Below are 14,678 nucleotides of genomic sequence, written 5' to 3' on the forward strand. Positions count from 1 at the left end.
ACCCGCGCCGCGCGGCCCGCGCTCTCGCGTCCCCGCGGAGCGCACGTGCCGGGCCCGGGCCCCGCTCCGGACGCCGACGTCCCGCTGGGGACGGGACAGACACGGCGGCACTGGTCTTGTCTTCTCATGATAAGGGTACTGCTGTTGCTGTGTGAATCGCTTTGGGGTCTGTGATGGCGGGAGTCGGGGTACGGGGCGGGGGGCTGGGGGGTTCTACACTGAGACCGCCAGGGTCAGACCGTCAGGCCTGACCTGCGAGGGTCGCGGCGAGACTGCTGCAGACCGAGGCAGGAGCAAGTGCCGCGAGCGCTGGGGAGGGGGCGGGGCCCGCCGCGGGGCTTCGGGAGCCACGATGAGGAGTTGGGGTTTTGTTCTGAGGGCAGCGGGCGCGTTCTGGGAGGCGGAGTAGGCCGGGAGAGAGAGAAGCGCGGCCTTGGGCGGGATGACAGCAGGGAAGACGGGCAGACGGACGATTCGGATGCTTCGTAGGCAGAGGAACCGGTAATGAGGGAAAGGTTGAAAGAGAGGACTTGGGCATGACTCTTAATTCCTTGGCCTGAGTATCCGAGTGTATCGCTGACAGTCTTTACTGGTTGGGGCCCGAGCAGAGGTTTAGGTTGAATGGATAAACGAAATAGCAAAAAAAAAAAAGGACATTGGCATAGTTTGTTAGCGATCCCGATGGTCGCTGGATCTCCAGCTCTGCTGTCTACTGGAGGATTCCTTTCCGGATCCAGCTCTTTTCTTCCTGGATAGTCCGCCATGCAGCACACAGATGAGACACTCGTTTTCTTGTTGAATGCCACCTAGGTCATCTCTAGAAAGACCTAGAACAGTGACATCTGTTTCTATTTTTGGAATGCCGACTTGTCTACAAAACTCAGCAAGTTTCAAATTCCACCCAGTTCAACAGCCTGGCAGAAAGGCAGTGGTCAGTGTCACCACATAGACGGATAAGCACTGATTTGACGGCTCGTCTATGGATGTTCCTGTTCAAACATTGGTCTCTCCAGCGGTACAGGGGGGCGGGGGGAGGAGTTTTAAAAAATAAACATACCATTTATTTTTTCTGCCACAGAAATTGGCACAAGCTGATTTATATATTCCAGGAATTCAGACGTGTAACACAGGAGGTCTTCACTTTTAAAAAAATTTTTTTTGAAGTAGTGGAGAACATTGATGGAGCCATATTCTTGGCTTCTTGTCTGGTGTTTCTATTGCCCAGTAATACAGGAAACTCCAAACTATACACCTGTGAATTCTCAAAATGATGTCCACTGATGCTAACCACCGGGCTGTTAATGAGAATCCCATCAACTGTGAAATTTTGGAACAGTTTGCCTATTCTAACTCCGACTGAGTGGAATGATGCTGACTTGATTTTTATGTTTAAAAAATGCTAGCTTAGAGTCTTCCTCTACCCAGGCAGCACCTCCCAGTCCCTGCTGCCTCTGTCCCTCCACAGAAGGTTCCAGATTTAAGATTAGAGCACAAAAACCAGTATGGAATTTAAAACTTTAAAACATTTTTTACCAGATTAATAGCGCTATATCACAACAGACAATGGGGGTGGGAGGGGTGGGCAGGGACCAATTACTATGTTTACAGAGTTCCCATTAATCCTGCTTTTAGCCCCATAGTTCTCTCTTGTCTTCCAATACCTGGTGTTTCGAAGTCCCAACTCTCCCCAAGATCTGTGGGACAGATCAGTTCCCTCCTCTGTATGTCCGTCTAGAGTTTAGTAGAGGCAATCCCTAGGCGTTAGGGAGAGGTGGTGTGATGACTCGAACTTCAGAAAGCCTTGTCACCTCTCTGGGCCTCTTGCCCTCACCTGACCTTGGCTTCAGTGGTAGAGCCTCTGTGTCCTCGCATTCACTCCTGAGCCAAGCAGCCGGGACTTCTGTTCAGAGAAAGGATGAGCCACGAGGCTCCTTAAGGAAGAAAGTCCCTGGGGACACAGGAGAACATAGCAGGCCTCCAGGAGGGAGCTGTCCTGGCGGCTGGAGTCATAAATAGCTATCGTGTACTGTTTAGGGCTGTGAACACAGCGTGCTTCATTGTGATGGACGGCGGGCCTCGGCCCAGCAGAAGCCGACTCCGGATGGGACCTCTGGGAAAGCCATGGAGGGGACTGTGCGATCACTCTTTAGGGAGTATCTTCTGCCTGATGTGATAAAGACACACCCTCCCTGGGGGTCAGGTTGACTGCAGGCCCAGAGTGTGTATGGCACCAGGGGCTTCTGGGATTAGATACGACAAAGGAGACAAATCCAGAGGTTAACAGCTTGTGCCTGTGTCAGCTGGAGCTGACACAAGAGGACACAAGAGGTTGTCCATCAGTGTGCAGGAAGTTTCCAGCGAATGCCCTCGGGATCCAGCCCGCAGGGGAAGGAAGCAGGAATGGGCAGAGGGAGCAGCGTGGCTGTGGGGCAGTCACGGGAGGCTCTGAGGCGGATGGCTGTTCATAGTTGTTCTAAGCTGGGGTGGAGGGGCCAAGCCCCAGTATCCCTGTGTGGACCAGCGCTGGATGCAGGCCCCCCCAGAATGGGGCGCGACCTTGGATGAGGTGGCGCTTAAGCCAAGGACAATTCCTTGAGAGGGCTGGCAGCTGAGATCAGTCAGCCTACCCACGACCTTCCCAGGAGCTGTGGACCAGGCCCTTCAGTCCCGAAGGGGATCTGGGCAGTAGGGCACAGTGTCCCGAGAGTTTGTACCCTGCGACTCTGCCAATCACTGTGCCTTGGCATTCGCTCTGCAGACTTTTGGGCCTGGGATGGAGGGAAGGCGGTGGAGGCTGCAAGCCAGGCGTCCACATGCGAGACTCCCCTTGCAGAACCGCGACGGCTGCGGTGCTTCATTCCCACAAGCTGTCCCCGCGGCCCTTCCGGTAGGAGAACGGAGCAGCGGGATGCGTTGTGATGGACCTAACTTAGAATCTGGACAGACGCTCCTCCAGATGTTCCGGAGGACTCCGGTCATCTGTCACAAGAGCCACCTGCAGGAGACTCCCTGAGGTTGAGAGTGGCAGCAGGGAACGGGACGATTGTTCATTTCTCTCTGTACCAGCCTCTGCGACCCAGGATCCATCCAACAGGAAATCCGCCCTGGTTTACTGCCCAGGTGGGGCCACAGCAACAGCTGGGATTTGCTGGGACCTGCCCGGGTTTACCTGGACGTCTTCGCACAGTGCCTGACACCTGCGAGCACTCCGTGGAAGGCACGGATGCAGGCGGCTTGGCCTGTCTTGTCGGTGGGGATGACGACAGGGCCTACACCTCAATCCGCTGTCTTTTATTTCCTCTAAATTCTTTTGTGGTAATTTATATTTTCCTAAAATTGCCCACTTCATCTGTTTTTTAACTCTGAGTTCCCAGACAGCAGCTCTTGTCTGCCTCGTCTGCTGGTGTGTCCCCAGCACCAGCACAAACTGGAGCAGGCTTCCAATAAATATTTGTCGCACGTGTGACTGAGTGTGGGAGGACAGATGATGTTAGAGAAAAGAATTAATTTCTCCCCGAGCTGTGACTCATTTTTTTTCCGGCCACCCTTGGCCTCTTCTCATTCAAAACATCGACACAAAAAGTGCAGTTCCAGCGCCGCGAGGGCTGTTGCCGAAATGATATTTTAAAATGCCATCACCGGGAGGCGGCGGGGGAGTCTGCGGCCGGGGGCGATGTCCCAGCTGTGCCGTTCCCGTGGGCCCCTTGTCTGAGCATCTGAGCCCCACTCTGAGCTTCCTCCACACCCCGCTCCTGGAGTATTTCCCAAGAGTGGGTGCGAACCCCCTGGGAGCCAGGCGCTGTGCTGGTCCCCGCAGGTTTGTTTTCCCCCGCCCAAACTGTCACACTCCATTTTTGAGGGTCCGCGGAGGCCTCGGGGTGACCGAACTGCTGGCCAGCTCGGGGGCGGCCCCGGGGACCACCCGAGGGGCGGGGCCGTGGCCTGCTCACCGCGCATCGCATCGCGCTGGCTCCTCCCTCCGAGGTTCCAGGCAGTTGGACCCGCTCGGGCTTGGGCTTGAGCTGTGGGAGGCCCCGCTGCGGCCTGCCCTGCCCGGGCCATGGAGAAGCCGGCCAAGAAAATCAAGAAAGGTACCGGGGAGCGGGAGAGGGCAAGGCCCTGGGACCAAGCCTTCCCCACGTCCCCTCTGTGGAATGGGGCCGTCGCTTGTTCACCGGGCCGGCTTTCGGGGTGCAGCCCTGAGTGCTGACAAACGTACGCCACGTTGAACCTCCACTACAGTCAGGTCGCGGAACTGTTCCCCCACATGCACATGCCAATGACCCTGCGCTGTCGCTTGGCCGCCAACCCCTTCCCCCACCCCGACCCCCACCACTCCCCGATCTGTCGTCTCTAGTTTGTCCCTTTCTGTGGAGAGTGTCATAACAATGGAATGACCTAGTGTGGAGTCTGGTGAGTCTGGCACCTTTCACTTAACCCTGCTGTCTTTGAGACACGGATCATGTCATAAGCACATTCAATTTGCAAGCGAAGCTGGTGCTCAGACCCAGCCTAAGGTGTCACTTCTCTGTGTGCTGGGGAGCCAAGGCCCAGGGAGGGACGACCTGCCCTCAGTGGCTCCTATAATCCTGAGAAGCCTCCGCGGACAGCGCCTACGGCACACCAGGTCACCTTCTTGTGCAGACAGAGCACCTGTGGTTTGGGACAGTGAGGTCGGAGGGTTAACTGGCCAGCCCCCCACAGCAGGATGGGGGAGCAGGGAAACCCCTAACTCTGCTTGGGGAGGTCTCCTGAGCCCCCCCAATCAATCACCAGTCCCATGGATGTGGCAAAGGCTTGGCAAGCAGCAGTTTGTCACTTGTTCTTAAGGAATAATGTGCGTGAAATGCTGGAAAACACAGACTACAACACATCTTCCCCAGAAGTTTTCTGTGTCCTGAAAATGAGTGTCCCCAGCAGCCTCCTCTCTGGGAGATGACCTGTTATTAATCACTCCCTGGGGCTTTGAAACTTTTCTCGCCAGGCTTAGTTCTCTAGGAAACGCCTGAACCCCTCCCACTCCCTTTTGTCCCGGGTTCTCCTCCAGATGCTCTTTTCCTGCTGGGCAAGGCCACTGTCATTGCCAGGACAAACTTGGGAGACTGCAGTAACCTTTTCGTTTCCCATTTCCGCTCTGGACCCCACAATCCATGCTCCACTCAGCAGCTGGGGAGGTTTTTTTCGATGCAGATCAATCATGTCCTGTGGAAATCCCGGTGGCTTTGGCAGTGAGATAAGCCAGAGGCAGCAGGAGTGTCTGCCTTGGCCCTTCCGGCCGCCCCTACTGGTCCCCTTCCAGCTCCTTCGCGTCTCCGGACTGTGCTCCCTTCTGCCACCTTTGCCTAAATACTTCCTATTGGCCCTTTCGACCTCAGTTCAAATTTCACCTCCTCTGTGAAGCCTGACCGCCTTCCCCACTGGCGACCTTGGCCTCCTGCACTTGTCCTCCTGGCTCCGGCTGTTATTCGGCATGTATACACGAGCCTGATTGCTGTGTCTCCTCCACGAGGTGGGAAGATCATGGGGGCAAGAAATACTTCCCGAATCAGTAAATACTTGTTGAGTGAATGGATAATAGTAACCAATATTAATCAGACAGTCACAGTGTGTTAACCATGCAAACGCCTCTAACTGTCCCATTTAATTCCCATAACGCCCCTCCGAGTGGGACACCTTTGTTGTCCTCGCTTTACTGCTGAGGAAACTGAGGAATAAGAGGTTGACTGCCCTCGGGGTCTGGCTGTAGGACCCCAGTGCCCACTGTCACGCCGCCATCTGGACGAAGGACTAAGTCACGGCTCCCTCTCTTTACTAAAGGACCGCCAATCAGCTTCCAGGGCAGGTCATCTGTACACAGCTTGAGCAAGACTCTGGAGACCAAACTCACCGTGGGCAGCATGGGACTGGGCCTGATCGTCATCCAGCACGGGCCCTACCTCCAGATCACCCACCTCATCAAGAAGGGGTCTGCCGCCAAGGACGGGAAACTCCACCCAGGTGACGGGGGTCCCCCCACCGCCCCCCAAGTGCCTTCAGGGAGACTCAGGTGATCAGGGTTCGGTGTGACCGTGATGCCGATGGAGACACTGTTGGAAGGCTAAAGGCCACGTAGCCACCGTCCCGTACGTGACCCTCACTGTTGTGAATTCTGACAACCCTCTGGGTAGGCACTGTTATCACCCCCTTTTGTCGGTGAGGAGACTGAGGCTCAGTGAGAGGGAGGGAGTTCCCCGTCCAGTTTCGGCCCTGGGGGATGTGAACGCAGGCAGAGTCACCCCAGAACTCCTGGCCCTATGAGGGACAAGACCTCTTGTCTCTGTCATCCTTAGCGTTTATGGTCTTGCGGGGAAGGATTTCAGAGAGTTACTGACCTGCCCAGGAGTTGAGCGGCCTTGCACCCTCGGAGGTAGACCCGCAGCTGCCACCCCGCTTATCGTCCTTGGGCGGGTGAATTTCCCGCCCAGGTCAAAGGCGTTTCCTCCGTGCCCGCTTAGCACTGGGCGCTGGTGTGGTGGGGGGATCACCCCGTGTGAGCAGGCCCGAGAGCAGGCCCGGGCTCTGCCACTCTGGTTCTGTGACCTGTGACCAAGTCCTTTAACTTCCCAGGCCTCGGTCACCTCGTCTCTAAGTTGGATTAGTACCCCCTTGGTCAGAGGTTGCTGGGATTTGGTGAGTTTCATGAAAGTGCTTTGAAAACTACAGTGCTGTCAAAATACTGGCCATCCCTCCCCTCGGCTGTTCTTGCTTGGAGATCCTCTCGACGCGTGTCTTTTTTTTCTTAATAAAAATGATCATGGCACAGGAGCCCCAGCGGATTAAACCACTGGTTTGCAACTCCAGGTACCTGTCAGAATCACCTGGGGAGCTTGCGACACCAGGATGCCCGAGCCACATCTCCCCCAGAGGTTCTGATTCAACTGGTTTGAGGTTGGGGAAAGCGCAGTCTGCGGGTTGGAAGCTCCTCGGGTGACTCTAATGGCAGCAAGGCTTAGCAGCAGTGGATTAAAGAAGGAAGTAGATGTAGGACACTGTCCCGACACAGTTCACCTCACCTGCAAATCCAGCGTCACTCCTCGGTGCTGGGGACCACAGAGCTGTGGACCTTCCAGACCAAAGCACCCCACGCATGATGAGTTCGTCCCAGGTATTGTGCAAGGTGTTTCCACATCTATCATCTAATTTACCTTTGCGACACCCCTGGAAAGTAGACGATGACAGGAAGGGGCTTAGACAGATGAAGTAACTTGTTCACCACACAAAGCCAAGCAGTCGGAGCTGGAGCTTGAACCACATCTGCCTAGAAAGCCCACACCTTGGGCACTAAGGAAGGCCAGCGCCCCAAATCTCTTCCTGACGAGTCAGCCGCTTCTCTCCAGAGTCTCGGCTTCAGAGACCGAATTTGGTTCTTTGGCAGTGCTTGAGATTTGGAGGTGACAGTTCTAGAAACCTGCTATTTCTTTGACCCCATTCCTTCCTGGCCTCATTATCATCCATGTGCTTTAAACTCTCTTTTGGGTTTCATCTTGATTTTATAATAGGGTTTCATCTTGATTTTCTAATTTAGTTCAGGGTTGGTTTCTTTTGGCTAAACTTGAAAGTCCTTTAGCCAGTATGGCTTTAACAAACTCTGGAATCCAGAAGAAATTAAAAAAGCTTTGATGGTAAATACTAGTCACGTACTGGCTGCCACCCCGAGTGACTGTCTCCTGAATGCCAGCCAGCGCGGGCATCCTGCAAGGCACCAGGCTACTATGGCGAGCTCAGCACACGTGGTCTCTAACCACATGGAGCTTTTGGCACTTATGGCCTACTTGGGAGAGACGGAGAAACATAAATAAGTAAATCTATTTTTCGACAGTGGCTTGGCTGCTGCAAAATCGATTTAATATAGGTAACTGAAACAAAGTTTATATGATGTGGTTCCTGCAGCCTATGAAAACAGGAGCAGGCCTGTGTGATGAGGTGAGGGGGGTGTTCATGAACACCGGACTGGCGTTTCTTTAGGAAGGGGGTGTTCATGTCCCTTGCCACAGCGATCACATGCACACAGTAACACGTTTGGTTTACGGCCAGGACGGGCAGGGAACCAGCCTGTTTATTTTCTGCCCTCTTGATAAGTCATCCTTCAACAACATAATTAAGCAGAATGTCGAGCCGCAGCGTTCGGCTGTAAACAAACGCTCCTTTTCACATCAGACAAGTAGCCCGCCGCGTGAGTGTTCTGCGGCGTCATTAACCTCCACTGGGCCGCAGCCATGCAGGCAGCTGGGGCAAAGCAGCCTTGTTTCATTCTCTGGTTCGCGGCAGGGACTGGCTTGGTTTTGCCCTCGGTTACTTTTCAAGACCCAAAGAGAAGGTTTTCTCCACCTTTCTGAGTGTTCATTCTCTTCACTATGGGGAACTTCCATTTCTGATAGGATGGAGCACTACGGGAATGTGTCGCTGGCGGTCCTTTGGGATTGGTGTACTCCCCAGTCACAGCGCATGGGTACAGGACTGGGGAGGTGCTTGACCTTGACCCTTGTCCTCTGAGGTTAGGCTTTAGCCGTCTTGGAATGAGGGTGGTTGAGGGGTCGCTAGCTTCCCATGCACAGCTGGGAACCCATCCTTTGGGACCGCGTTGGAGTGCCTTCACCTAGGGTTATCAGGTCTCCGTGACCGTTGGGCAAGATGTCAGTGCTGGTGAGATCCGAAGACCGAGATTTTACCCATGCGCGTCTGTCCTCAAAAGGCCACCTCTCTGCACTCCATTGTGTCTCACTGGGCACCTGGGAGCAGTCAGGGTTCTCGAGGAACAGAACAGAGTCCGTTAAGGCACCGAATTTAGAACACGGAGTCCAGGAGGGCTGGAGAACCAGGCTTGGGCAGGGGTGAGAACAAGGGCCACGGGAGGCGAGTGAGAGCGCCTGCCCCAGGCCGTGACCCAGCCAGGGCGGTGCCCATGACCGATCTAGCCCATGCCCTTGCTGCTGTGGGCGGGGAGATGGGCGCAAGTGAGTAACTGGTCTTTTTAGCATCCAGCTCGGGGCTTGGGGGCTTGCTGTCAGGATGCGCTTTCTTCCTGTGTGCTGGGGGTTTGTGCCCTGAGTAGGATGTCGCTGTCACATTCCTGCGACCCGACATGCTCCCTGCACGCACATCCTACTTTAATTAAAGCTGCTCATCGCCCGGGGCTTCCTGCCGTCGCTTGCTCGGCTAACACTGTGCAAGGGCAGAAGACGAAAGTGAAAGCCTGGCGTTTCCTCCGGCCCGCTTACCGTGGAGGGCGCTGGAAACGGCCCGGCAGGTATGCTAGGAAGGACATCACTTACTCATCGCTCGGTGTGAGGGGCTTTTTCTTTAATAGGAATAGCCATTCATTTTATTTGAAACAAACGCAGTTTTAGAATCCTAAAAGATGCTTCAGGTTACAAATGGTATAGCCCGTCGCACCAAGGACTTCAGAAAAAGACGACATGACCTCTACCATTACGCAGCTATGAAGCAACAACTTGCATGTATTTATTGTGCAAAGGGCGCTCATGCCGCTGGGATGGTCATTTTTCATTGAACAAAGGCTGAAGCCTGGTTTTGGTTCCAAATGCACCGACAATCTGAACACATAAGATGAGGCTCCTCCCGAGAAAGCCGGAAGGGGCACGACCCTTTAAGTCACTACCTTAACGCTACTGCTAACTTTCTCCTTCTGCAGGTGATGTTCTGATCAGCGTTGGCCATGCCAACGTGTTAGGATACACGCTTCGAGAATTCCTAAAGCTTTTGCAACACACCACCACAGGAACAGTGCTACAGATCAAGGCTTACCGAGATTTCATCAACATACCCCAGGAGTGGCAAGAGAGATACGATTTAATCCCTGAGACCAAATTCCCAGTCACGCGGTGAGTGCTTCACGTTAGGCAGCCTCTGTCACACCGCAGGAGCCCCCAGGGTCTGGGTTGACTGTGGGGGCTGTCGCATGGCCCATGGTGGGGAGGACTGGTGACAGCTCTTCAGTGGCTTTCTAAATCTTTTCGGAAAGGACAGTCTGCAGGGCCTAATATGAGGAAGAATGAGCCTCGGACCCAGAGTTAACCGCCCGTCTGCTGAGCGCTCTGCCGCTGCACGTACACGCACTGGGCCCCCTTTCCGTCGGCCCTTGCGTACATGCTGGGCACCCTACTTCCTCTCTGGATCCCTCCCAATAACATCCAAGCCCTTGTAGGCCGCTGCCATCCCAGCAAACCCCGCCTGGACGCCTCTCCTGTCCCCACCCCTCCAGCCACCGTCCTGCCTGCCGATCCCAAACTCGTGGAGGGTTGTATGGACGCCCCATCCCCTGGCCTCCTCGGCCCACTTTAGCCTCGGCCTGGCTTCCATCGCTGGACAAGAGGCCTGTCCCAGCATCCCCAGCACCTTCGTGCTGCTCGGCTCCTGAGCAGCACCGGACGCGGCCCAGCTGCCCAGCCTCACTCTTGGGGGAGCGTCGTCCTGCCCGGTCTCCACGGTTTTCCTATGACCTCCGGGCACTTCCTCTTGGTCTTACTCAGCCTTGGGGGTCCTCCAGGGTCAGTCTTCTGCTCTCTCCTCTCGATATCCTAGGCGACATCCACGATGTCCGCGGCCTCCATCGTTATCCACGCACTCAGAATTTTCAAAACTTTGATGTCTAAACTTGTATATTTAAATGCCTACTCGACATCTCCATGTGGAGGTATCATAAACCCCTCAAACTCATTATGTTTAAAGTCAAAAGTCACCTCCGATCTTCCAGCAGCCCCGTCTTCCTGGGGGGCTATCTGCCTAGCCGGACAAGTCAGAAATTCAGAGGGTGTACTTGATTTCTGTCTCCTCGCTCCCCTGCTCCCCAGTACTCGCGAAGACCTGTCGTTTTTCCGTCTGACCATCTCTCCGGCCATGACCATCACCCCAGTCCAGGCCACCATTTTGTTATCTCCCTCTAGCTACTCTTGTCCCCTACTCATTCTCTACAGAGAATGACCCTTTTACAATGCGAATGGGATCTGAGGTGCCTGCTCAAAGTCTTGAAGACCTGCTTTGTTCTCAGGGGATCAAGGCGGAACCCTTGGTCCAGCCCCCCCTTACCCCGCTCCCCTGACCCCCATTCTGCCTTCCGGCTGCTTTACCTTGTGAGGCTCTTCGCCTTTGCTTTTCCGTCCACACCAGGCTTGGGACCCTGCCATCCTTCCTCCGTGCAGGCGCCCAGGGCAAAGCTCCAGGCTTTCCTAGAGATCGTGTCGCAGCAGCCAGGTCCACCCGCACGTGCTCTCCTGGCGCCGGCGCCGGCTCTCCTTCGGTGCATTCATCCCAATTTCAGTTAAATCATCCGTGGGACCGGTTGTTGACTGTGTTGCCACAGGACTTCCCGTGCTCGAGGGCTCATTTATTCAGTGAATGAAAACGGAAATCCAGCCTTGCCCCTTGGGCAAAGCACTGGGTCTCTGCGAGGTTTACCCGTTGTCGCCTGCCCGGGTCCGGGGCAGGCAGGGAGGAGGTTCTGTAGAGCACCGACATGTCCAACCCCCACGTGAAGCTCGGTGCCCCGACGGGAGGCGGGGCCTTCCTAGTCCTGACACCAGCTGTGCAGCTGTGCACCTGCACCTCCCGGGACGGGCTCCGAGGTTCAGCCTGGGGACCTTACCGAAAACAGACACGGCCTGTACTGCGCAGACATTACCGCACATATTCCACTTGTGGCCCCAGGGACTGGCACGGCCCACGGATGTGCTTTGCCCATCTCCACGCTGTTTTAAACAGTCAGGAGAGCAGGGAGGACACACGGGGGCTCTGCTAGGGGCCAGGAAAACGCCATTTCTTGACTTGGGTGGTGGCTACCAAGTGTTTATAATTTTTTTTCACTAAACTTTGTTTTTTTTGTCTTTTTCTGTATATTTCAAAAAAAAAAATTTTTTTTTTTAAATGAAACACATTTGAATTAGTTTCCAAATTTACAATCCTCAGATTTCATGGAAAGACTCTACATCTGTGGTTTCTCCTGAAAAATCAGATGAGCTTGCCTCCCCCTGGTGACAGTGGCCTAGAGCTGGGCAGCAGCTGTCCCGTCAAATCAGGCACAGGCTGGGGGATTGTTTTCCCCAACAACCAAACCAAGCCCGATTTGGTTGAAAATCACTAATGGTGACTGTGAACACTTGCTCACCATGCCCCGGGGGGTGGGGTGGGGGGTGGGGCTGGCACTGGCATCACATCCCTTAGTCCTCATGCGACTCTTTGATTATCCTCATTTTCCAGAAGAGAAAACTGAAGCCCAAAGAGGAACATGTAAACTTGCCGTCATTGGTCCCAGGGCTAAGTGGCACAGCTCTCAAGCCTGAGTACTTAACCATTTGCGTGTAGAACGACGACGTTCTAAGCATTTTGATTAGAGTTCGAGATTCAGAATATTAAAATCTAAAGATGACAAACTGTTCAGAAACGAAAATAAACACAGAATAGCACAACTTAAGTCCGAGGCTAAAACTTAGTAATACCACGGAGCACATTCTGACTCCTTTCTTGGTTAAGTCAAGTGCTCATGTCCAGGGCGCCTTGGTAACCGGTGTACAGGGCCAGGGAAAAGGCTCCTGTCACGAGGCTGGTATGGCCTGTCCCAGGAGAAACGACACCGTGCGTATACTGCAGAGAAGGCCCCACATATGCTTGGGCAGCCTGGTGGCACAAGAACCGTTTCCGCCACCCCTGACTCTGCTGGCTTGTGGCTTTTCTAATGCCAGCTTAAAAGAGCCTGGCCCCGCCACCTGTCCTGTATGGTCCCCTAATAGTTATACGGCATACCCTTTGCAGTCTGAAACGGGAAGGAAGTACCTTGGATTTTTTTTTTCACTCGTGTGCTGTTCAGGAAGGCTCGGGCGCGTCTGCAGGCGTCATTCTCATCCTTAGATCTTCTGACTCTCCCTGTACAGCACTAAACCAAGGATCGAAGAAAATCACACAATTTAAGACTAGCAGAGGCGCTCAGTAAAAAACAATTAAATACTAATTGCATATCACCAGAAGAGAGACACTTTAGGAAACTTTTGTTCAGATTCTGGGAGCCAGCAAAACAGGCAGACCTCCAAGGATGTCGGTGACATCCTAGCGAGTCTGACAGGCGGGGAAGAAAGCTTCTCTTGTCCTTTTAGCAGGACAGAAGGTGCCTGAAGTTCGTTATCCCAAGGATCTAATTTGGGATCTCCTGGGCAACAGCACCAGGCTGGGGGGTGGGTGACCGACAGCATCTGTTCAGGGAAGGAATGGCAGTGGCAGACAGTGCAGGCATCGTCCCAGGTTCAACGATCAACGACGTCGAGGGTTGAGGCAAGTTACAAAAAAACCTTAAAAACTTCTGGACAGCAACAGGGGGAATAATGAATGACGAGACACTTCTGGGTCGAAGGGTGTTCTACAAATCCACACTTTAAACCCGAAAGAGAGGCAAAGAATGGGGCTTAGGAAGAAAAAAAAATCTCAGTTACCCGTGACTAGCATACTACAGGGCACTGTTTACCGACCCCCTTGTCAACTGGTAATATTGTTACTGCCCACTGCTGAGGACCCATGAGGTTCGAGTTCCTCAGGGGAGACGGACAGGCTGGCGTAAGGCTGTGCAAAGCTTTTTAAAGTGATGTGAAGTCATCTAAGGCAGTTTGACTTATCGGTGCCCTTTTATGAGCCAAAGCAGGTCGTAAGACGTCTTGTTAGGGGACAGTGAATGCTCAGATGCTGAGAATCCTTTCCGTTTGCCTTTCTTTTCACAGCCCAAAACAGACAACTGGGCAGACCAAAGACAACCCTTGCACCAGCAGCGACAACGAAGATGTAGTTTCAGATAAAAAACTCAAGTATTACAAATCTCCGCAGGCTCCCGGGCAGAGCCCTGCGCGGAGGCCCATGTCCATCTCCAGAGAATGGCACAGCTACAGGAAGAAGAGCCACACTGTCAGCGTGGGGAAGAACACCGACTGCGACGTGGTCATTCACAGAGACCACAAGAAGGACGTGAGGGCGCCCTCCCCGTACTGGACCATGGTGAAGCGCGACAAGGACAGCTCCTCCTCGTCCGGCTCCTCCGCCTCAGACGCCTTCTGGCTGGAAGACTATGCCCAGGCTGAAAAGGGCAAGGGTCAGCCTGCGCAAAAGCCCGCGAAGCAGTAGTTGGCGAATCTGCCATCACGGGGCAGGTCCCTGGAGGACAGCCTGGTTTTGGGCGCGGCCCGTTACGGCCTCGCTCTGTTTATGGGAGTGCGTGCTGACTGACGAGGTCTCTTGCACGACGGTCTGAAGCCTTTGGACCTCTTTCGCCGCGACAGCCAAAGACTGCCCTGGGGTGTCGTAGGCCTCACAAACTTTATTCTCAAAATAGCAGCATCGCTGAGATCACTAAGACGTCCCTTTCCCAGAAGGATGTCTCCTTTTAGAAAACGCAGCAGAGCAACCCCGTATGAGTATGAGCGTGTGAGCACGGCGGGGAGTGTCACTTTTTAAGGTAAGTACCTCCTTGTTATTTAGATACTTTGTCTTGTTTTACAAACTTCAAGTACCCTTCTTATGTAGGAGAGATTTTTTGGCTAGTTATTCCCACTAGAATTTTTTTTCCCCTTTTCTGCCCTACTTTTACTTTGAATGTTGAGTTGATAGTTTACTCGAAAGAGGAAACAGATGAAGGAGAAGGAGATGGG

General features: G+C 53.9%; 1 protein-coding gene across 3 annotated transcripts in view; it reads left to right on the top strand.

Annotated features, from left to right (window-relative positions):
• The window catches only part of PDZD9 (PDZ domain containing 9), a 26,634-nt gene continuing 11,956 nt past the window's right edge, over positions 1-14,678 (top strand). For 2 of the 3 annotated variants that reach the window (XM_039840260.1, XM_039840259.1), the window contains exons 1-4: positions 30-166; positions 5,818-5,997; positions 9,692-9,881; positions 13,758-14,485. In XM_039840260.1, coding sequence (XP_039696194.1) covers positions 127-166; positions 5,818-5,997; positions 9,692-9,881; positions 13,758-14,154 — 807 coding nt within the window. In that variant the 5' untranslated portion in view covers positions 30-126 and the 3' untranslated portion in view covers positions 14,155-14,485. Of the gene's footprint in view, positions 167-5,817; positions 5,998-9,691; positions 9,882-13,757; positions 14,486-14,678 lie in introns of all 3 variants that reach the window. The other variant, XM_039840261.1, reaches the window with a different exon arrangement.

Source organism: Pteropus medius, unplaced genomic scaffold, assembly GCF_902729225.1.
Source record: "Pteropus medius unplaced genomic scaffold, Ma_sr-lr_union100, whole genome shotgun sequence".
NCBI classification, from domain to species: Eukaryota; Metazoa; Chordata; class Mammalia; order Chiroptera; family Pteropodidae; genus Pteropus; species Pteropus medius.